Source organism: Microtus oregoni, unplaced genomic scaffold (assembly GCF_018167655.1).
Source record: "Microtus oregoni isolate MIOR12 unplaced genomic scaffold, Mior012 000086F_ref0000336, whole genome shotgun sequence".
NCBI lineage: Eukaryota > Metazoa > Chordata > Mammalia > Rodentia > Cricetidae > Microtus > Microtus oregoni.
Genome location: NW_024544552.1, coordinates 5,722,666 through 5,746,424, shown reverse-complemented (window position 1 = coordinate 5,746,424; position 23,759 = coordinate 5,722,666). Strand labels below are relative to the sequence as shown.

The 23,759-nt window shown below is 39.0% G+C and overlaps 1 protein-coding gene across 1 annotated transcript; it reads left to right on the top strand.

Moving 5' to 3' along the window:
- The first annotated feature begins 2,677 nt into the window (after positions 1-2,677).
- On the top strand, positions 2,678-22,722 carry LOC121442020 (zinc finger protein 431-like). Its single transcript, XM_041643454.1, has 4 exons — positions 2,678-2,783; positions 18,943-19,069; positions 19,265-19,325; positions 20,453-22,722. Exons 1-4 carry the CDS (start codon positions 2,757-2,759, stop codon positions 22,176-22,178), a joined length of 1,941 nt encoding a protein of 646 aa, XP_041499388.1. The 5' UTR covers positions 2,678-2,756; the 3' UTR covers positions 22,179-22,722.
- The last annotated feature ends 1,037 nt before the right edge of the window (positions 22,723-23,759 follow it).

The following is a 23,759-nucleotide window of genomic DNA, read 5'->3' as shown; positions in this document are numbered from 1 at the left end:
GTTAACAGAGCTCACCATAATCATTCATCTAAAAGCAGAGTGCACAGGGCTGTTAAGTGCCCTTTCCTTGAAGTTTTCTGTATTTATGTTCTCTATCTTTTGTATTGGTGAGAACTGGGGCATCTGTACAGTTATCTTTTAGATCAAACATCAAGATTGACAGGTCACACAGGCTCCTGAGAAATCTAATTTCACAGTGTCATTTCCTGATTTTCAGCTAAGAACTTGTTGTAATTTTAACAAGTGGCTCAAAAGAAGAGCTCACGTGGAGGGGCTTTTATTAGGGGAAAAGGAATGTGGAAAAAAGGGGTGGGGTGGGGAGACCAGCCTCTGGAGACAGAAGAGAGAGTTGGGGTGGGGGTGGGAGGCAGAGGCAGAGAGAGAGAGAGAGAGAGAGAGAGAGAGAGGGAGAGAGAGAGAGAGGAAAAGAGGAAGGGAGGGATGGATGTGAGAGACCCTTAAGGACCCCCCCTCAGAACCCGCAGCTGGCCTGCTCCCGTGAGAACACCTTGTTTGCTTGAAAGACCTACAAGACCCCCTCCCCAGAACCTGGAGCTAGCTTGTTCTCATGAGAACATCCTGTTTGCTTAGGAGAACAGGATACCTGTGATTGGCACTTGTGCCAAACTTAGAATGACAGCAGTTCACAAAAGGAATAGTCTGTCCCCTTGAGTAATCGAACAAAAGACCAGATGGGGAAGGTCAGGGCCAGAATCTGGGAAATGGAATGAACAAACAACTTTGTCCATTGTCACTGCCTGATCTGTTTAAAATAACCTGTGATATTTATGCTCTGAAAACTGCAGAGTACGTAATTAACTTTGCCTATATAAGCTTGCTGGAATTTTGCTTGGTGTGCTCAGTCGTGTTCCCCCCCTCCCCCCAGTCTGAAGACACCTGATGGCGCTATCGAAATAAAACCTCTTGCTCTTGCATCTGCTGGCCTGGATTATTGAGTCTGGGGACTTCCCTCGTGGCCTTAGAAATTCTAGGGTCTTTCAGATGGAAGGGGAGAAAGAGGGAGCGGGAGGTGGGCAAGGCTCACTGTTTAAAAGGGACAGTACGGGAAGTGTGCAGGAGTGGCTGCAGCTGAGGACACATCTGTCAGGAACTCAAGGGCAGGCCAGTACAGATTAACACTTGTGGTACAAGATGAATATGCCAGAGGCGTTTCTTTCCATCGTTTTTTTTAAAAATATTTATTTATTTATTATGCATACAATATTCTGTCTGTGTGTATGTGTGTGTGTGCAGGCCAGAAGAGGCACCAGACCCCATTACAGATGGTTGTGAGCCACCATGTGGTTGCTGGGAATTGGACTCAGGACCTTTGGAAGAGCAGGCAATGCTCTTAACCTCTGAGCCATCTCTCCAGCCCCTCTTTCCATCGTTTTTATAATTTATATGTTTCTGTATGACTTTGAAGCAAGAATGCCCCGAAATGTCTTCGCTTTTACATTGTGATTATGTTCAGAAATGGGTTTGTTAGCCGAGTCTGCTTAGGGATAGGCTGAAATCTACTTGTATGTGTGAAAGACCCCCGTGGTAGGCAGTCTTTCAGGCTGAGGAGACCCTCCCAAGGAACAGCGAGTCACTCTTCGGATGCAAATAGCAAGAGGCTTTATTTAATACACAGGTACCTGGGGCGGCTTAGTCTCTCGGAAGACATCGCGCCCCTGCAGACTGGGGGAAGGTCTTTTATAGGAAAGAGGGCAGCAGAAGCAGATTACAGAAGCAAATGCATCGTTAGTGGTCAGTTGGAATGGGGCAAGGGGCACAGGTGGTTTTTCCTCTCCCAGCACAGATGTATGGGAACAGATATCCTGTTAATTGATGTCCTGTCCTAATCTATGGATATAAAGATCCTGTCTTGCAGCCAGGGACCCTGACCTTACTCTGCACTTACAGTCGTTCGTCAAAAGCTTTGTGAAATGACGTTACAGCAGATAAGCTGGGATCTTTCATAGGGGGAGTTGTCTTCTTCTGTGAATTACTGACATTCTAAGTTGGGCACATGTGCTGACTATGCAAACGGGAGGTTCTCATTAGAGCAGGCCAGCTGCGGGTTCCTTATCGCTTGGGGCCAGGTGGCTGACCGGCTGACCGCAGATATCTTGCCTGCCCTTGTTTTCAAGTCGAACTTCCCTGCTCTAATTACTTGCGTTGCTCCAAAGTTTAAGCCTTGCAAAATGGCATTACTGCTGCTTAGTGAGTGGGGGTCTTTCATGTGTACAGACTCCCTAAGTAAAATCCACACGCTTCCTTTGTTCAGGAAAAGCTTTGTTTTGGAAATAACTCCCATGCTTTTCCTGTTTCCTGCAGCTAAGGATGTTTCTCCCCTCTTCTGTCTTGAGTGTTGTGATGGCTAATCTTGGAAGTCAAACTGGCTACAAGTGGCAAACTAGTGAGTCACCTTGTGTCAAGGAGAAGGGGAAGTGCCTCTGGAGATAGCAGGGTCTACTATTGGAGCCAGGGGCAAATGCTACGGAAACGCTTCTCTGCTGATTCAGAAAAGGGTTTTCAGATGAAAGGCAGGGCCTGGAAACATTGTACTGTGTCTTTAAGCACAGTATAATCCTATGGGAGGTGCTCTTGTCATTCAGACCTCACTAGCCAATCAGATTCTCTAGTTGACCTGTCAGTCAGAAATTGTGCCTGGTCCTTCCGGCCCCAATTCCAAGCTTTGAAGAGAAGCTGGCACCGGTGGTTTTGTGTGCTGTGCTAAGAGTATTGCTGCAGGCAGCTGAGCAGACGGCATGGGAAAGCTGGAAAGCCACGACACGGTGAGCTTGGGGCTATCCCCAGACTGGGAGGAGCTGCTAGTTGAGCCACGGGAGCCAGTGTGGTTCATCCTCCTCTGGCTGTGTGGTAGCCAGTGATCGTATGCAGAGTTCAGCATATTCCTGCCTGGGTCTGCATCATCCAGCGTGCTTCTGTTGGTCCTTAATACTCCGGCGTGGTCTGAGTGGTCCTGCATGTTCTTTGTATTTCCTGGGCCGACTGGCAGTCTCTGAGCAACTTCACTCTCCTGACTGCGTCTGTGCAGAGCCTTGGGAGAGGGACTGTGCTTTGAAATATCCTTGTTGATATCACCTTGAAATGCCGGCGCCCTTAGTGCTTGTATTGGCTCTGTAACACAGATTTGCCAAGGTTGGAGAGCCGTGGTGCCTCTATTGTCTTCCAGAAGTTCTGCACTTTTAACATTTAACATTTAGGTTTAGGATCCATCTAAGAGTTAATTCTGTGGAGCTTGTAAATAGTATCTCCTGTATAGAGTAGCACTCCGCTGCTACTGTGATGTAGAAGAGTAGAATTGACGGCATAAGGACTTACCAGTTCTTAGGAAACACTAAGTCACAAAGTAGAAAGCAGGTAAGGGTGAGCTGCAGCCCAAATATTCCAAAGCAGAGTGGTATGCTAACCGCATGTGTTAGAGATTAGAATAAGATGTAAATGTTTGTTCTCCAGGATCAACCAGCTACATTCCCAAAGCCAAGGAGACAACCCTGTTTTACAACCAGCAGAAGTACCCACCCCTCTATTTAAAAACCACCCTCTTAATGCTGCTCAAGCGACCATTCCAGGGTCACAACCCCATTAAGTCCTGGTGTGCCATAAAAGTATAGTAATTCTAGAACATTGGCATTTCTAGTCTTTTTGAAAAGTGATTTGGAGTCAAGGTCTCCGACTCTGATTGAAGTGTATTTGAACCCTGTCCGTAGCCCCACAAAGCCCTTGTTGTCCTCTTGACTAAACACTAAACCTTGGATTGCATGTCTGCAGCACCACAGCGTTCTAAAATTCCCAGTTTGAGCCACATAGTGGACTGTCCATTGCAGAACAGGGAAAGGATTTGCGTGTGGAGTACTGGCTCCTCCATTCAGACCAGAAGAGGAGGAACACTGCCGGGAGAAAACAGATTAGATAATAGCTAGGTCACGGACTGGAGCTGAAGGCAGTGAGCTGCAGGGCTCTCCATTACAAAGGACTGAGGGGGCATGGTGAGTGACTTTCTCTGTAATTTCCCTGCAGGTATTAATTCCTTCCATGTGAATGAAGACAGTCAGAATTGGTGGGTGTACAATTTAGGGAGGGTCGCTTGAACTCCAGTTAGCAAAGCTGTGCAGATATGTACACTCTTGGTTGACACGGTTAAGTCAGCTGAGATGTTTGAGAAACAGGAGTTGAATGTAACTCCCTGTGTTAGATTACAGCACTCAGTGGCTAACATTTTACGTGGAAGCTGAGCAACCTCTTCCATTGCCGGTCTGTGCCCACTCTTTCACAACTGACCTCCTGTGGGCATACTGCACCTAGTCTGCCAATATAGTCTCTTATTAATGGCATTCTCTCTATCAGGGAAGGGCCTACTCTATATCATAGTCACTATGGATAAGGGTTCTTCCTACTATTTTTATCATTTTAAAACATCAATTATTGGTATTATTTTTAACATTCATTTTATTTAAATGCATTGCTGCTTTATTTATTCAATGTTTCCAAGTTAAATAATTTCATTCTATTTTTTCTTAAGTGCTGTTTATTTATTTATATATTTATATCAGTTTAGAGCAGGGTTTTTCAACCTTGAGGGTCACAGCTCCCTTTGGGGGATCAAATGACCCTATCACAGGACTAGTCTAAGCCCATCAGAAATTACAGATATTTATATTATAATTCATAACAGTAGCAAAAATATAGTTATGAAGTAGGAGTGAACTTTTTATAATTTTATAGGTGGGGGGGTCACCACATCATCAGGAACTATATTAAAGGGCCACAGCATTAGGAAGATTGAGAACAATTGGTTTATATTAGTGTCTCCTATAGCTCAGGCTTACGTCATACTATGTAACTGAGAATTGCTTTGAACACCTAATCCTGCCTCTGCTACCCAGTGCTGGAAAGACAGTCCAGCAACTCCTTCCAAGCTGGACCTCGATTGGCCTGTGTGAAGGAGAAAGAGATCAGTGAATGAATATCCTCCAACTTCTGTAGACTTTATTGTGAATTTACAAGTGAACTGGGACCTGTGTAAGAATTGAGTTCATTGACCAACTGTAAAGCCAGTGTATTCACAACAGAAAAAGGATGGGCAAGAAGGAGGGTAGAAGCTTTCCTGTTGTGATGGTAGTTGACATTAGCAATGAGTAGTGAGGCAATCAACTTTAGATGTTCCACAAATGTGCTGACTGGCCATTTGGTGGACCCGCAGACCATGCATACAAGAATCTATATAAAGAATTGAACTTACCATTAAACCTAATTACTGTAGTTACAGTAATTCAAGTAAAGTGGAGCTGGATAAAATGGTGTAGCCCTGTCTATCATGACTGTATTTTCCAGGTTTAAGATGTATACTCCGAGAAAAATGATGTGAGTGAAAGACCCTCACCCATTTGGGTGCAGGCCCAAGAGGGAGAAGCCCCACGACTCAATTAACCAGTCCAGCAGATGCAAGAAGCAATAGGCTTTATTAATGATAGCGCCACCAGGTATCTCTAGTTTCCAAAGAGGTAGAGTACCCCGAACAGCGATTCCAGCAAGTTACTTGTATACATATAGAAGACATTCTCACTCATGCACAAACATATGCCAAAAAATAGTAACAAATTTGTTTTCAAAAGTGCTTGTGACTTATAAAGCAATTAGAGTAAAACAGGTTGCTTTAGGTGTCCACTGATTCTTTAAAAATCTGTTATCTTGCATTTTGTTTTAAAATGTTTTTATTTCCTCACTCAGATTGCAGACTTACAGGCAATCATCAATCAGGCGGAGCAAAATGGTGTCTAAGTGATCCTAACAGACATCCTTTTCTTTACTATAAGATAATGAGATTTTTTTTTTTAGTATTCAAAATTATTTTCTATGAAATTAAGGCGTGAGAAGGTTTTAAGTGAATCTCTCCAATTTTGGTGCAACAGCCCTCCTCACCCAAACCATTTTCTGTTATTGGTAAAGGAGAGAGAACTGAAATCAGTGCTGGTCAGTGATTTCTTAGAGTTTGATTTTGTTAGAATCTTGTAGTTTTTTTATTTAAAGGAGCATAATATATCTTTGTGTCTTTGTTTTCAGTGCTACCCACCACCTATGTTGTTGATTTTATTCATTGTTATCTAAGTATATTGTTTATTTTCTGGAAAATAATGGTCTCACCAATTTTGTATTCAGATTTCTCATGTTATGAGTTCCTTGAGTTTTTGTTGGTTTGGGAAGATTCTGTGGAGAGACAGTTTTAGTTTTCTCTTGTTTATCTTAGATGTTTGCCTCTTTCCATTTCCTGGCATATCTATCTTCATGTTTGTGTTTTTGCTGCTTAAGTGATTGATATGATTAGTACATTGCCTTTGGGTCTTTAAAACCTTGTATATTATTGTCTCTTTCTTCTAATTAGCCTCAGCTCTCAGCATGGCATAGCTTAGAGTGATCTGAGACAGTACCAATTGAGGGTGTGCCTAGATCAGAATGTCTGATTAAGGTGTCTGAGAGAGATTGTGTTGATTTTTGATTGATATAGGAAGGCTCTTCCACTGAGTGGGCAATATCTCTGAGGAAGCAGTCTTAGGATGGATAGGAGAGCTAGCTGAGCACAAGACAGTGACAAAACAAGAGGGAAAGCCAGAAAACAATGGTTCCACATATTTTGCCTTTAGTTATTAACTTGAGTTTCTATTCTAAGCTCTCATAAGGAGGAATTGTAAAGTAGGTTTAACAACCAAATAAATACGTTCATTATCTGAGTTGCTTTGGATTGCATACTTTAATAACAGCAACAGGGAAGAAAGTTGGAAAAAAATGGGACTCAAAGGGGATTTTGTTGCTGCAAAGGAACTTGGAATATTGACTCTTATAAGAAAGCTGAAGATATCAGAAAACTGGACAAAGAGCTGTTCTTGTAGGGCCTAGAAGATGGGAATGTTGAGAGTAATGGCAGACAGTGGAGGCCAAGGTCATAGGATTTTAGTGGGCAATAGGCTCTGTAGGGAACCACGGAGTTGGCCTGACCTAACTGCCTCGAGAGACCTGTGTCATAGGATTTTCAGGTTAAAGTCCATGGTCCCTGGGTCACAATATACCTCCCAGTTCCCAACATACTGTTGAATTCCCTCAGGCAGTGAAGCATTCAGGCTGATTTGTGTTCTTTGTTTGATCCCTTAGTAGTCAAGGAATCATGAATGCTTAACAGGACAATCAAACTTAGACATTAATCTTGTATATGCTGTATAGCTTGCAAACTTCATTATATCCCGGTTTAGTCAGAGGTCGCTTGGTCATTTCCCCACTACCTAGACCCGTAATAATTATATAGAAATTGTATTACTTATATAATACTGCATATCCAATAGCTTAGGCTTCTTATTAAGTAACTTTTACATCTTAAATTAACCCATTTTTATTAATCTGTGTATCGCCACATGTCCGTGGCATACCAGTAAGGTTCCATTCAGCATCTGTCTCCTTCAGTGGCTACATGGCATCTCCCTGACTCTGCCTTTTCTCCTCTATCTCTGCTTAGAATTCCTACCTTGTTCCATTCTGTGCTGCCATAGGCCCAAAGCAGTTTCTTTATTAACCAATGGGAATAAAACATATTCACAGCATACAGAGGGGAATCACACATCACCTCCCATTTTCTGTCTAAATAAAAAGGAAGGTTTTAACTTTGATATAGCAAGATTACATATAACAAAACAATTATCAAGCAAGAATTATAGTTACAATATTTAGTCTATTTACATTTGGCAAGTTAAGGAAAATACTCTATCATCTATTCTATCTTTGTGAATCTGAAGTTTTATATCTAATCTATCTTTTATAATTATAACTGTCTTTCTTCAACTCCATCAAAGACTCCAGAAGGAGATATATAACCTAAGGAATTATAAGCACTTCCAAAACTCTAGAATTGACAGAGACATCTTGCTGCCTGGACAGTCACCCAAAGTTCTCTACCATTGGGGCATCCATCTTCAGTCTACAGGCCTATAGTATCTGGCAGACTTTTCCACAAAGCGGAAAATTTCAAAGACAGTTCCACCTATATTGGCAGTTTCTCAGTTACCTTTTTTCTATGTCCTGCAGAATGTTTAGCAGACTCTTTCATGAAGCAGAAACTGTCTCACCTTCTTTAGGCAACTTTAACAGTCATTTTTTGTAGGTCCTGCATGTCTAGTTTATACAACATATCATCGAGCAATCCAGGCAAGAGCATGGCTAGCCTTGTCACATTGAAGGCAAATTCCACAATGAGTTTCTTCAATGCCCATCAAGTTCTCTGAAATAATTGGTGCTGCCAGAAGGAGACATATCTCATTGTCATGAAAAGGCCTAAGTTTTTAAAACATTTAAAATGCCATATTCTGTATGTCTTTGAAAGATTTGAAGAATACCTATGCATATGAAATATATCTCTGTACATCTAGAAGCCTAACTAACATGACTATAAGTTTAACTATTATAAATGACCATTAATTTGTATTTCTTAACTATACATTGCACCTTTAAATGAACTGAACAAACATAATACCTTAAACAAGAGCAGGGATTCATTTAACAAAATTGACCTTAAATTTGTATCAATGGACCAACATCTATACAAATGCAAGTATTATCTCTATATCATTTCCCCTTTAAATGTAAACAAACATTTATAAGCAATATTTGGGAATTTTGGAGTAGTTCTCTCCAAACTGATTTTTTTTTGGGTGAAATATTTTTGAGGGTTCATGGAGACCTATCAGGGGATCTTGGTCCATTAAACCACCTTATTCTGAAAGGAATCCACAGGTTCTCATCCTCTGTGGAAACCAAAGCAGAATCTCTTTTTCCAAAGCAACAAATCCTTAGACCCAAATTTTGAGGTAAAGATACCTCTAAAATATATATGTTGGTTTGGCTTAGCAGCTCATACAATGGAATGTCTCTCTGTACTCAGTTCATTAACAGTCAAAAAAACTCAAAGAAAACACAATAATACACATAATGTAGACTCTGTGTATTTCCCATCTTTACATAACTTATTTTTCTTTACTCCTATAATCTTTGATTCTCTTCTCTCTCCCAAGCTTACAGACATTTATACACTGTGACCCATTTACAGGTTTTTTTTTTAATCTGAATCTGTTTTTTTTTTTGCATATTTGTAATTATTTTCTGACCAGAAGCACTTTTTTTTTTTTTAAAGAATGTTAAGCAGGCATGGCTGGGACCAACTTCTTAGCCCTGCTTGCTTGCTCTACTTAGTCCAACATGGCAGAGGTATGTTTACTGCCAGCTCTGCAAGCCATTCTCTCTGCCCCAGCTCCAGGGACATGGTGTGTCTATGTCTCTATTAAGCAATTTGTAACATGCTGCACACAGACCCCATTTCAGTGCGGTACCTCCCAAAAGAGTCAGAGCTGTTTGTGCTAGCACAAACAAGGAAGCCCTTCCCTAAAGAAGCTGTGCATCCTTTGTTGCCAATGCTGAGTCAGGAAGACCTCTCTTATAGGAGCTGTGGCAGTTTGCCAGCTAACAAAACCCATCTGGAAAATATGTGGCTACCAAGAAGTCCTGCTTAACTCTGTTCTTTTATGTCTAGATTTTTTTAAACTCTCTCGAGTTTTATGTTGATGTAGGTTGCCTCATTTTGGCTTCATTTTGTTGATGGAGGCTGTTCGCTTGTTTCCTGGCTGCCCAGAAATAATCACACTAACTATATTGATTATAGTACTGCCTGGCCAATGGCTTTGGCTTCTTATTAAGTAACACTTACATCTTAAATTAACCCATTTCTATAAATCTGTGTATTGCCACATGGCTGTGGCCTACTGATAAGGTTCTATCTGGCATCTGTCTCCTTTGGCAGCTACATGGTGTCTCCCTGACTCTCCTTTCTTTTCACCTCTATCTTTGCTTGGAATTTCCACCTTGCTCTATTATGTATTGCTGTAAGCCCAAAGCAGTTTTTTGTATTAACCAGTGGGAATAAAACATATTCACAGTTTACAGAGGGGAATACCACATCATCCTGGAAATCGATACAACTGTATCAATCCTAGAAATTGCCATTATCTTCTGTTTTTGATAAATAAAAAGTCTGATTGTCCTCAATCAAACAGTCATAGCCTTGTCTTGCTGTAGCCTTTCCAGCCCAAGTCTGGCTTCATTCTTTGTGGCCCCATCAGGTGTTCTTAGCTTGGTACATAAGCACAGGTGCTTAGAAGACTTCATGAAAAATTTAGAGATTATTTGTGTGATATTTTTGTCCTAATATTTCTTGTTCTAAGACAGTGCATAGACAGAATTACAAAGGAATAAACTGATTTTCTATACAAAATACTGCTTCTATTGGATGGTTATTACTGATGACTCATTCAGGTCTACAGTGAAAAAGGCAAGAAGAAAGAGATAACAAGTGTTGCTGCAAGTTTCTCTCCCATCTGCCAGCTCCCAAATAACCATTCAGAGGCTTATATTAATTATAAATATTTGACTTAGACTCAGACTATTACTGGCTAGCTCTTACATTTAAATTAACCCATATTTTTTTTTCTTTTTTTTGATTTTCAAGACAGGGTTTCTCCGTAGCTTTTGGTTCCTGTCCTGGAACTAGCTCTTGTAGACTAGGCTGGCCTCGAACTCACAGAGATCCTCCTGCCTCTGCCTCCCGAGTGCTGGGATTAAAGGTGTGTGCCACCACCTCCCGGCTAACTCATATTTTGTATATATCTGCTTTGCTACTTAATTCATGACTTATCACCTCACATCTTGTTCCCCTTGCGGCTCTTGGAGTCTCCTTGACTTCACCTTCTTTCTCTCTGTTTCTGTTTAGATTTCCCAGCTAGCTATATTCTGCCCTGCCATAGGCCAAAACAGCTTTATTCATCAATCAATAAAAGCAACACATATTCACACATAGAAGGACATCCCACATCAGAAAAGTCTGTTTTGTTAAGAAAAACAATACTAGTTAGTTTCAGATGGCAGTCTAGTGGTGAAAAGGTGCAGAGATTATCAAGGATTTTAGAACGATTAAAGGGAAGAGTCTGGCTGTACATTTGAAGCCTAGGAACATGCTCCAAGTGTAAGACTGCATCTAGCTAAGCCCTTAATTCTTGGAAGGAGTACACAAAGTAATTCCTTGTCCCGGGAGCAACATCATACAGAACTTGCAGCAAATTTGGTCCAAACTTGGTGGGGTTCATCAAATCTTGGCAGGATCACCTATGTCATACTGATTCAGAAAACAAGAAATATGCAAAATGTAAAGGCCATGAATTCTTTTTCTGTGATCAGGTCATCACTATTTTCCCATCTATGTTTGGCAGAGACGGAGCCCCAATGAAGAAGAGATTGTTAGAGTTCATTACATGAAGTGGTGGATATGAAGCAGGGTCACATTTCAGACCACAGGATGTTGAGATACCCAAGCTATGAGACATCTGCCATGGAGAACTGCATAGGGTGTCGAAGTAGCAAGAATGAGATACATCAGAGGTTGCAGGGTGTTGTGTGGTATTTTGATCATATTTTGATTAAAAAAAAAAGCATGGTTGAAGTCAGAGAACAGAGCTAGCTATTTACTGACCAAAAAATACCATAGAGGTTTGGAGGACTATGGATAGATAGGAGACAAGAAGTAGTAAGGTTGGGCTGAGAGAGGATCTTGGCCTTTTTTTGGATAGAGGAACGGAAGAGGAAGAAGTCACTGGTGGTTTCTCCACTGTTTCTCTGATCTTTGATATCTGACTCCAAATTTTATTGATAAAGATTAATTAATGTTTTATCTGCCCCCCTAAAAGATACACTTAATAAACAGAAAGGAGTAATTAAGACCCCTAGATATAGATTGCACAGTAGTTTATTAACTTTAACTTTTTAGTGCTAATGAAAAGGCAATGGCAGCTGTGGAGAAAGTTAAAAGTTATAACCTTTCATTTTCTATTTAGACAAAAGGGGAAATGTTGTGGAGCATTAATTGAAGGTGTGTTACATCCATTTATGCTGTGGAATATTTGTTTAATGATACAAGAGTGTGTTGCATCCTTTTCTGTTTCATTTTTAAACTCTGTTAAGCTGTGTTACTTTGCCTGCCTAAAACGCCTGAATGGTCTAATAAAGATCTAAATGGCCAATAGCTAGGTGGGAGAGGGATAGGTTGGGATGCCAGACAGAGAGAATAAATAAAAGGAGAAAGAGAGAAGGATTGAGGACCAAGAAGAGAAAGAGGAGAATATCAGGGACCAGCCACCCAGCTTCACAGTTAGCCACAGAGTAAGAAGTAAAGAAAGGTATATAGAATAAAGATAAAAGCCCAAAGGCAAAAGGTAGACAGAATAATTTAAATTAAGAAAATCTGACTAGAACCAAGCTAAGGCTGGGCATTCATAGGTAAGAATAATCCTCCATGTGATTTATTTGGGAGCTGGATGGTAGAGCTATTTTAGCATGAATGAGACAGTGACTAGGTAAGAGAGAAAGCCAGGAAACACTCGTTGTCCATGGGTTTTCGCCTTCAACTATTAGCTTGATTTTCTATCCTAAACTCTGAAAATGATGAAGTCAAATTACCCCACTCATTGTCTGAGCTGCTTTTGGTTAGAGGATTTAATGAGAGCAACATAAATGCAAGTTAGAACGAAATATGGAAAGTCAAAAGTAATATTGTTGCTAGGCAGAACCTGAGAATGATGTCTCTTGAAGGAGTGTAGAAGATATCTAGACTTTAGGTGGCAAAAAATATAGAAAGTAGTGCACAGAAATAACTTGGCTGTTCTTGTAGGACCAGGAAAATGGAAATGTTGAGAAGAATGCCAGGAAGTAGAGATTGAGATCATAGGATTTCAATGGGAAATGGTAGACTCCATAACAGATTAAGTTATGTGTTTTTTTGTGTGGTATTTTGACTTCAAAATCTTTTTTGTCTGCCTATGACCTGGAAATTTAGTAATGCACAATTAAAAAATAATGGGTTGATTCCTTAAATGAAATATTGGATCTGTTGGATGCTTATTAATGATAATTCCTTCAGGTCTACGGTAAAAGGAAAACAAGTGGGGCTGAAATAAATGAAAATGAAAAGGTAGTTTCAGGTGGCAGCCAATTACTGGAACAAGCAGGGATTTTCAAGGAGTTTATTACTTCTTACTCTGTGGCTTTGCTATGTAGCTGAGTGGCTGGCCCATACTTTTCTTGGTCATCCTTCCTTTTTTCCTCCAAGATTTCTCCTATTTATTCTCTCTGCCTTCCGGTCCTTCTTATTCTTTCCTATCTAGTGACTGACTGTTCATTAGCCCAAACAGATATTTTAGACCAGCCCAGTATCACAGCTTCACAGAATTAAACAAATGCCACATAAAAAAATGCAACACATATTTGTATCATTGAAACAATTGTTTCACAACATAAATTAATATAATACATCTTACAATAATATTCCACAACAGTCAGGGTTGCATTTTGATACCACAAGATATTGAGATGCCTAAACTATAAGACATCTTCTATGGAGAACTAGCTGAATATAGGGAGTAGAAGTAACCAGAGAGATGTATAAGAAGATGCAGGGATAGGGCCATCTAAGCCCGTTGAAACGGAAGCCCTGTGCATCTGAAACAGACCTATAGGATTTGATGTTTGTCCTGCTATGCTTCAGTCCTGCCTTGGTTCAGTCTTCCCTCACTATGTCTCCATTTCTCTATTTTGGAGTGTGAGTGGTATTCTGTACCATTGTTTATTGGAAAGATGTAACTTGTTTTCTGATTTTTACAAGATGATATTTGCTATGGGACAATGGTCTTGTACCTTGTAAAGATTTGTCACTTGTATTGACTTAATAAAATGCTGATTGACCAGTAACCAGGCAGGAAGGATAGGTGGGGTGACCAGAACAGGAGAATTCTGGGAAGAGGAAAGGCTCAGTTTACAGTCATCACCCATATGCAGAGGAAACAAGATGAGAATGCCTCACTGATAAAAGGTACCAAGCCATGTGGCTAACACAGACAAGGTTTATGTACTAATGTAAGATGTAAGAATTAGTTAATAATAAGCCTGAGCTAATAGGCCAACCAGTTTATAATTAATGTAGACCTCTGTGTGTTTCTTTGGGACTGAATGACTGTGGGACCTGGCGGGACAGAAACCTCTGTCAACAAGTCACTGTCAAGTGATTGTCTTGAGCATCAGAAGAGACTTTGAACATTTGAACAGTATAGGGGCTATTGCAGAATATGAATATCATTGAAGTGACTAAATTAATTTTCTTCATGGATGACCATGAGCCTATAGTGACACAGGTCAGAATGTAATTGATTGAATGAAAAACCTCCCAGATAAAATGTGTTTTAACACGTGCCTCTTCTTGGTAAATTTCATTTGATTGCTTGTGAAACCACTAGTAGGAGGAGCCTTTCTGGATGAAATCTCTCATTGGGGATGTGATATGATGTAGTAAAAAGGGCCGCTTGTTTGTTTCCAGCTGCTCAGCCCCAAAATAATCACACAGAAACTCTATTAATTAAATCATGGCTTGGCCCATTAGCTCTAGCTTCTTATTGGCTAACTCTTACATTTTAATTTAACCCATTTCTATTAATATGTGTACCGCTATGTGGCTGTGGCTTACTGGGTAAAGTTCCCAACATCCGTCTCTGGCAGGGTTACATGACTTCTCTCTGACTCCACCTTATTCCTCCCACCATTCACTTTAGTTTTCCCTGCCTACCTAAATCCTTTCCTATAGCTCTGCTGTAGGCCCAAAGCAGTTCCTTTATTAAGCAATGATAATCATAGCATACAAGCGGGAATCCCACATCACCTCCCCTTTTCTTTAAATGAAAAGGAAGGTTTTAATTTTAACATAGTAAAATTACATATAACAAAACAGGTATCAAGCAAGAACTACAGTTACAATATTTACATCTACTTTATCTTTTTTATAACTAAGGAAAACTATAAATTCTTCAACTCCATCAAAGACCTCAGAAGGATATAATATTACCTAAGTAAACAGGAGATGCATTGTAAGCAACTTCCAAAACTCTAGAAATGACAGAGACATCTTGCTGCCTGGACAGTCACCCAAAGTTCTGTAATGTTGGGGCTTCCATATTCAGCCCACAGGCCCATAGTATCCAGAAGACTTTTTCACGAAGTAGGAAATTTGAAGACCTGTTCTGCCTTGCAATGGAAAAGTCCATCAGTTGCTTTCTTCTGTGTCCTGCAGAATGTCTGGCAGACTCTTTCATGAATAAGGAACCCCAAAGAAACATCTCACCTTTAGCCAAGTTCAGCAGTCATTTCTTTGTGGGTCCTGCATGTCCAGTTCATCAAGCAGTCCATGCAAGAACAGTTTCTTGCTCAAATGGCTAACAAACTCCGTAAGGAGCCTCTTCAATGCCCATCTTCCTCTTGAAGTAGATTGGTGCCGCCAGGAGCAGATGTGTCTCTTTGTCATGAAGAGTCTTAGGCTCTTAAAACATTTTAAATGCCATATTCTGAAAGTCTCTGAAAGATTTGAAGAATCCCTATCTCTCTGAAATACATTTCTGTACATCTAGAAAATCTAACTAACATGACTACAAGCTTGACTATTACTATTATAGATGACTATTTACCTATATTTTAATTATACATTACATTTTTAAATGAGCTGCACAAATACAAAACCTTAATCAAGAGCAGAAATGCATATAATAAAATTGACCTTAAATTCATATCAATAAACCAAGATCCATACCAATGCAAATCTCTATAGCATACACTCCTTTAAATGTAAACAAACATTTATGAACAGTATTTGGGAATGTGGGCATAGTTCTCTCCAAACTGATTTCTGCTTTTTATTTGGCAAAGTAATTTTTGGGGGGTGTTCACAGCAACCTTTTGGGTGGTCTTAGTTCATTAAACCACATTAGTCTGGAAGGATTCCACAGGTTATCATCCTCTGTGGAAACAAAAGAAGAACCTCTTTTCCAAAGTAACAAATCCTTAGACCCAAATTCTAAAGACATGATACCTTTAAAGTATATATATTGGTTACTTAGCTCCTTTATAGTAAAAAAATTCAAAGAAAACACAATAATATACATAATCCAGTCACTCTGTATATAGTCCATTTTACGTGGCTTATTTGGTTTTATTCTATTACTTTTTAATATTTATTTTATTATATTTACTCCTTTAATTAATGCTGTACTCTGTCTCTTTAAAGACTTAGTTTCATCTTTTTATAAACCATTTACTTCTTTTTATAACTCTCTATACTCTTTTTCTTCTGTCTCCTAAGCCTATGTACATTTTTTAAACACACTATGCCCCATTTAGAGGTCTTTTATGCATGAATCTGTCCTATTGTGTATCTGTAATTCTTTACTGTTCAGGAGTGCTTCTTAAAACACTAAGCACTTCTTATGAACTTAAGCTGTGCCATTGGTAGAGCAAATACAGCCTGCCTGCTTGCTCCACCCAGTCTGACATGGCAGAAGCATGTTTGTTGCCTCCGAGAGCCATGTACATTGCGCCATTTTCAGACACACAGGGGGTCTAAGTTGCCATTAGCAATCTGTTCACAGACCCCATAGCCAATCCTCCAGAAAGAGTCAGAGTTTGTGCTGGCAGCACCACCCAGAAAGCCGGCATTTCAAAATGGTGCAGCATTTTTCTGCTACCTCTAAATCAGGAAAACCTCTCTTAAGGGAGCCGCAGTATGTCACCAGTAAGCAAAGCCCATTTGGGGACATAAATGCGACTAAACTTCATTTTTTAGTGTCTAGAATTCCTTTCCAATCTCTCTAAGATTTTAAGTGAACTTTAGTTGGCCACATGGGCACCAGTTTGTTGTGGGAAGCCACTTGTTAGTTCCCAGCTGTTCAGCCCCAAAATAATCACACAGAAACTGTATTAATTAAATCACTGCTTAGCCCATTAGCTCTGGCTTCTTATTGGCTAACTCTTACATATTAATTTAATCCATTTTTATTATTCTGTGTATTGCCATGTGGCTGTGGCTTCCCATGTAAAGTTTCCAGCTTCTGTCTCTGGTGGGGCTACATGACTTCTCTGATTCCGCCTTCTTCCTCCCAGCATTCAGTTTAGTTTTTCCCACCTACCCAAGTCCTGTCCTATAGCTCTGCTATAGTCCCAAAGCAGTTCCTTCATTAACCAATCATAATCACAGCATACAGAGGGGAAAACCACAATAAGCATTTCTATAGTCTCAACCCATTTCCTGCTCTTTGTGCCTACTGTGTTGTGGTTGAAACTAATCAGGCAGCTTTCTTCTTTTGCTGTTATGACTTCCCCACCATTGCTGTAAGAAATCTTACAGCTTGTGATTACCCGCCTACTGGGACGTGGCCTCTTATACTATAAATGCGGATGCAGAGCCTGCATCTGCCCCTTTTTTTCTTTACTTCCCTGGCTGCTCTTTCAGATTGCTGGGTTGCTGCATCCGATCTCTGTTCTCCGTTCAAGCAGAGAATTCTGATTTGTGAGTTTACCCCTAAATAAATATCTATTTCTCAATTCTGAGGTAGTGTTAGATTTATTTTAAGCCTCCATTCCACACACCATCATAAACTCTATCACTAAATCACATAAGATTCAGTAGAATTAACTGCTATTTGGTGCTAAGGTGGTTTGGTAGCCTACTGTTTTCATTTTTGTTTGTTTATTTTTGAAGACAAGATTTGTCTGTGTAGACGTAGCTGTCCTGAAAGTAGCTCTATATATCAGGCTAGCTTTAAACTCAGAGATCCTCTGACTCTGATTTCCAAGTGCTGGGATTAAAGGTGAGTCAGTATTCTTGGCTTTTTTGTTTTTAAATTGTTGTATGATGGTTTTGTTCCTATCAAACATATGTTGTTGTACTGAGCTTCACCTATATCTTGGATTTCAAAATTTGACAGAGGGTATCTCATTGTGTTTCCCAGGATGGCATGTGTTCATGAAATTAATATTGCCTGTTCCTTCTGAGTCATTGGATTGTAGGTACACAACCTTCTTCCTGCCTGTTTTTGTTTGTTTTGAATTTTTATTTTAAAAAGAGTATTTTACCTGTATGCATGGATATGCACCATGTGAGTACCTGGTCCTTACATTGATCAAAAGATGGTACTAGAAACCCTGAACTTGGAATAATGGATAGTTATGATGCCCCATGTAAGTCCTTGAGCCCACCTGTATGCAAGACTAGGAGGACTCTTTTCTCTTGAGCCATCTTTCCTGCTCTGTGTTGATTATTTGTAATGAGCATATTAATTGCTATTGTTTTCATTTGTCCATTTGTAACTTTTTAAACACACAGTGCCTTTAGTAAAATCTTATTTATGTTGCAGTTTAAATTGGGGCACTTCAGGTTTCTGGTAGATGAATAAAGAGTTGAAGTGAATGCATAACGCTTTGTTGAAACGTCAGCGCAAACCTATAAGTTATTTCTGTCTTTTATGTTTGTTTGATTATTTTTTCATCTGAAACAGGTATTTAATATGTATTTCTGGCTTTCCTAGAAGTGATTGCATGGACTAGGCTGATATTCAACTTAGAGGCAGATAGATATACCTGCCTCTGCCTTCTGAGTGCAAGGATTAGAGGCATGATTCAGTGCATCCAGTTTTTTCCAGTTTTTTCATCTCATTTTTTTGTAGTTAGGGATTAATCATTCATACAATTACTCTTATCTGTACTCTGTACTCTTGATCTGTTTATGTATCTTTCATTGTTGGTTAGTAGGCATTTCTCTTGCAAGGTGATATCCCATTCAAAGGGTTCAGAAATGACAGAGGTGAACCTCCTACTCAGTTTATTTCTAAAGTGACTTGGTGATTAAATTATGATGTCTATGTCATGGAATAAGTATGAGGAGCACTAGAATTATATGACTATACTGTCAAAGAAGTATATATTTACAGTGTTGTAAAACTCATGCTTTCTGTTGTACACATATATGGGATATTTTAGAATGCAGTGACCTATGATGATGTACATGTCGACTTCACCTGGGAAGAATGGGCTTTGCTGGATCCTTCCCAGAAGAGTCTCTACAAAGATGTAATGCTGGAGACCTACAGAAACCTCACTACTATAGGTAAGACTGAACTATCTTTCAGGTTTAAAATAAGGGGACAACTGTTCATTGGTTAATGGTGCTCTTTTGTAATATGATTGAGAAAGAAGAATGGGTAAATAAGTCAGGCATGGTTTTAAGGTTTGCTTCAAGTGGTAACTAAATTTTTTACAAGTTTTAATATATAACATACATTTTTCTGGCACTATATTTTAGGATACAGTTGGGAAGACCATAATATTGAAGAACTTTGTCAAAGTTCTAGAAGACATGAAAGGTAATTTTCATGGATAAGCTGATACAAATGTACCTCTGAAGAATTTGTAATGTATCCTATATGTTTTAAACAAAAACAACAGTGTAAATAATAAAGTACATTGATGATTATTAAATTCTCACAAAGTTATATACCTTAATTTCAGATAGGTAGGCTGCATTTGCAAGTCATTCTTTTAAGAAAGAAGTCAAGGAAACAATGTTTTAACCTATATTACCATTTGAATCATAATACAATGAGAGCTATACTGTAAAATTGTCAATCCATTTATTTTATATTATTCATATTATAAAAGATATACATGTTAAAAGATGATAAGTATATCTAAAACTCTCTAATACACTATTAGTCTATAGAAAGGGTCGTTTAACCTATATACTTGTTCAGTTTAGTGAGGAGGCAGTTAGAGTCACGAATCAAGGGGCAACTGTTGTGGAGAAGCCTTAATCCAGATACCACAAATCTATGAGGACAGAAAGTCAAACTGTGTGAACTCTATGTGGAAACCTTATATTTGTTATTCTTCCTTTACTAGGTATATCTTATGCTACTCTGTATATAAGCCACATGAGCATAGGGATGTGAAAAGATATAACATACCTCTCCCTCAGAACAAATAGAAGATATGTAGCAGTCCCCATGTTGAGTATACTTGTTGAATTTGATGTACAAGTATAAAAGTAATTGGTTTTCTAGTCTTCTTGTTAAGATATCAACAAACTCACATTTCAGAAAAGCACCATGAGTACTAGGACTGTGTAAATATTTCTGTTTGCCCTGGTTCACTTAGCAAATGTAGTATCACTCACAGTATAGGAAACTTTATGAATGCAATAAGAGTGGTAAAGCTCTGAGTTTTTTCAGTTCTCTTCAAATACATGAAAATTCTTGTGCAGAGAAAAAGATTCTGTAAATGTGAACCATGTAACAAAGACTGTTATCAGTTCTCTTCAAAGATGAAAAGCAAGCCTTAATGAAGGGGAAAAACAAGATTATAAACATATAATTCCTTAACATATAATTCCTCTTTAAAATAGTACTAAATTGTAAAATTAATTTATACAGATAAAATAGTCAACAATGTATTAAATGTAGTAATGCTTTCACATGTACCATTATCATTGTAGGCATGAAAAAAGTCAAACTAGAGAGAAAACTTCTGTATATACTCAATGTGTTAAAGCCTTTGCAAATGACAGTCATCTTCACAGTGATGAAAAAACAGATGCTAGATTAAAACCCTATGAAGAAAATGAGTGTGGTAAAGCCTTTTCACATCACAGTCATCTTCTAATGCATAAAAGAACTTACACTGGAGAGAAACCCTATGAATGTAATCAGTGTGGTAAAGCCTTTGTTTATCAGAGTTATCTACAAATTCATGAAAGAAGCCATACTGGAGAGAAACCCTATGAATGTAATCAGTGTGGTAAAGCCTTTGCACAGCAAAGTAATCTTCAACGTCATGAAAGAACCCATACTGGAGAGAAGCCCTATGAATGTAATCAGTGTGGTAAAGCCTTTGCACGTCATAGTCATCTACAAAGGCATGAAAGAAGCCATACTGGAGAGAAACCCTATAAATGTAATCAGTGTGGTAAAGCCTTTGCACGTCATAGTTTTCTACAAAGTCATGAAAAAAGCCATACTGGAGAGAAGCCCTATGAATGTAATCAATGTTGTAAAACTTTTGCTCAACACAGTAATCTTCAAAGGCATCAAAGACTACATACTGGAGAGAAACCCTATGTATGTAATCAGTGTGGTAAGGCCTATGCACAACACATTAATCTTCAAAGTCATGAAAGAAGCCATACTGGAGAGAAACCCTATAAATGTAATCAGTGTGGTAAAGCCTTTGCACAGCACAGTTATCTACAAATTCATGAAAGAAGCCATACTGGAGAGAAACCCTATAAATGTAATCAGTGTGGTAAAGCCTTTGTTTTTCAGAGCTATCTACAAATGCATGAAAGAAGCCATACTGGAGAGAAACCCTATAAATGTAATCAGTGTGGTAAAGCCTTTGCACAGCACAGTTATCTACAAATTCATGAAAGAAGCCATACTGGAGAGAAACCCTATAAATGTAATCAGTGTGGTAAAGCCTTTGTTTTTCAGAGCTATCTACAAATGCATGAAAGAAGCCATACTGGAGAGAAACCCTATAAATGTAATCAGTGTGGTAAAGGCTTTGCACAGCACAGTTATCTACAAATTCATGAAAGAAGCCATACTGGAGAGAAACCCTATAAATGTAATCAGTGTGGTAAAGCCTTTGCACAGCACAGTTATCTACAAATTCATGAAAGAAGCCATACTGGAGAGAAACCATATGAGTGTAATCAGTGTGGTAAAGCCTTTGCTTATCACAGTTCTCTAAAAATGCATGAAAGAAACCATACTGGAGAGAAACCCTATAAATGTAATCAGTGTGGTAAAGCCTTTGTTTATCACAGTTATCTACAAATTCATGAAAGAAGCCATACTGGAGAGAAACCCTATAAATGTAATCAGTGTGGTAAAGCCTTTGCACTTCATAGTAATCTACAAAGGCATGAAAGAAACCATACTGGAGAGAAACCATATGAGTGTAATCAGTGTGGTAAAGCCTTTGCACAGCACAGTTCTCTAAAAATGCATGAAAGAAACCATACTGGAGAGAAGCCCTATAAATGTAATCAGTGTGGTAAAGCCTTTGTTTATCACAGTTATCTACAAATTCATGAAAGAAGCCATACTGGAGAGAAACCCTATAAATGTAATCAGTGTGGTAAAGCCTTTGCACTTCATAGTCATCTACAAAGGCATGAAAGAACCCATACTAGAAAGAAACATTATGAATGTAATTAGTGTGGTAAAGCCTTTGTTTATCATAGTCATCTTCAAAGACATGAACTAACACATGCTGGAGAGAAACCCTATGAATGTAATGAGTGTGGTAAAGCCTTTTCACTTCACAGTACTCTTCAAATGCATAAAAGATCACACACTGGAGATAAACTCTATGAATGTAATCAGTGTGGTAAAACCTTTGCATATATGAATAATCTAAATCATGAGAAAAAATTCATACTGCAGAGAAACCCTATAAATGTAGCCAGTGTGATAAAGTTTTGTACTTTATATAAGAGTAAAACTTTTTGTTGCAACAATCTGTTAAAATCTTTGCATATTGCAATAGACATTGACAACCTGAAAAAGATACTGAGGACTTCTTATTATAAAGTATTTGGTAAGATTTTTAGCCAAAACACTTATAATCAGCTACACAATGATTTGGGATTCCCCTCTGTATTCTGTGAATGTATTTTGTTACCTTGTTTAATAAAGAAGCTGCTTTGGGTCTCTGGCAGGGCAGAATAGAGCAAGGCAGGAATTCCAAGCAGAGATAGAGGAGAAAAGAAAGTGAAGTCAGACTCCATGTATCTGCTGAAGGAGACAGATGCCCTGGAACCTTACTGGTAAATCACAAGTCTTGTGGTAAAATACAAAATAATAGGGATGGGTTAATTTAAGATGTCAGAGTTAGTTAATAAGAATCCTGAGCTAAGGCTAAGCAGTGTTTTAATTAGTATAGTTTCTGTGTGATTATTTCGGTTCTGGGCAGCCAGGAATGAACAAGAGTCCTCCGCCTACAACACAAGACTATTTCTTCTGTAGAAATAAATTTGACAGTGTTAACAATCTTTTCAAGCATTATGATGTCCTTTTTATACTGTTTATACTTACAAACTCATGGTAAAATGAATTTATGAAGCTCTATGTGTAGGGTAAATGGGCCAGCCAAAGAAACACATCCTGACCCTGAAACCAGAGCCAGTGAAATACATAATTTTTGACTCTGAAACTGGAGCCAGAGAAATACATCCTGACTCTAAAACCAAGATAAAGAAACACACTTTATTCCTGAATCCAGAGCCAATGAAAGAAACGCCTGACCCTGAAACCAGACTCAAAAGGTTATAAGGGGCCAGTGAAAGAACACAGTTTGGCCCTGAAACTAAAGAAACATACTCTACCCTTGACTGACTGAGCACAAAACCAGCTAATCCCTAAACTTGAGCTCTACCAACCCCTGAGCATGAAATCCAGCCTATCTCTGCATTGTTCAAAATCAGGGATTGACATCTAACTAATTCCCACCCTGAGACTCTTCTCCCTGGGAAAACTCTGCCCCTAAGAATTCCTATATAAGTTCTGTACCTGTTCAGTTGGCATCTGCCCATTTCTGCCCTGGCAGAGGCAGCCCCTCTCCTGGATTCTTCCGTTCCAAATGATTTTCTTGAATGAGTTTTGGGTGAAGACCTTTCACCGGAGTGATAAGAAACTCTGTAGTGGATTGGAACAGAGAAGCTTTGGTCACCTCTGCTGGCAAATTTCCCTTAAAGGAGCAGAGCAGAAGTAGCAACTCTTCACCAGAGACTGCAACAT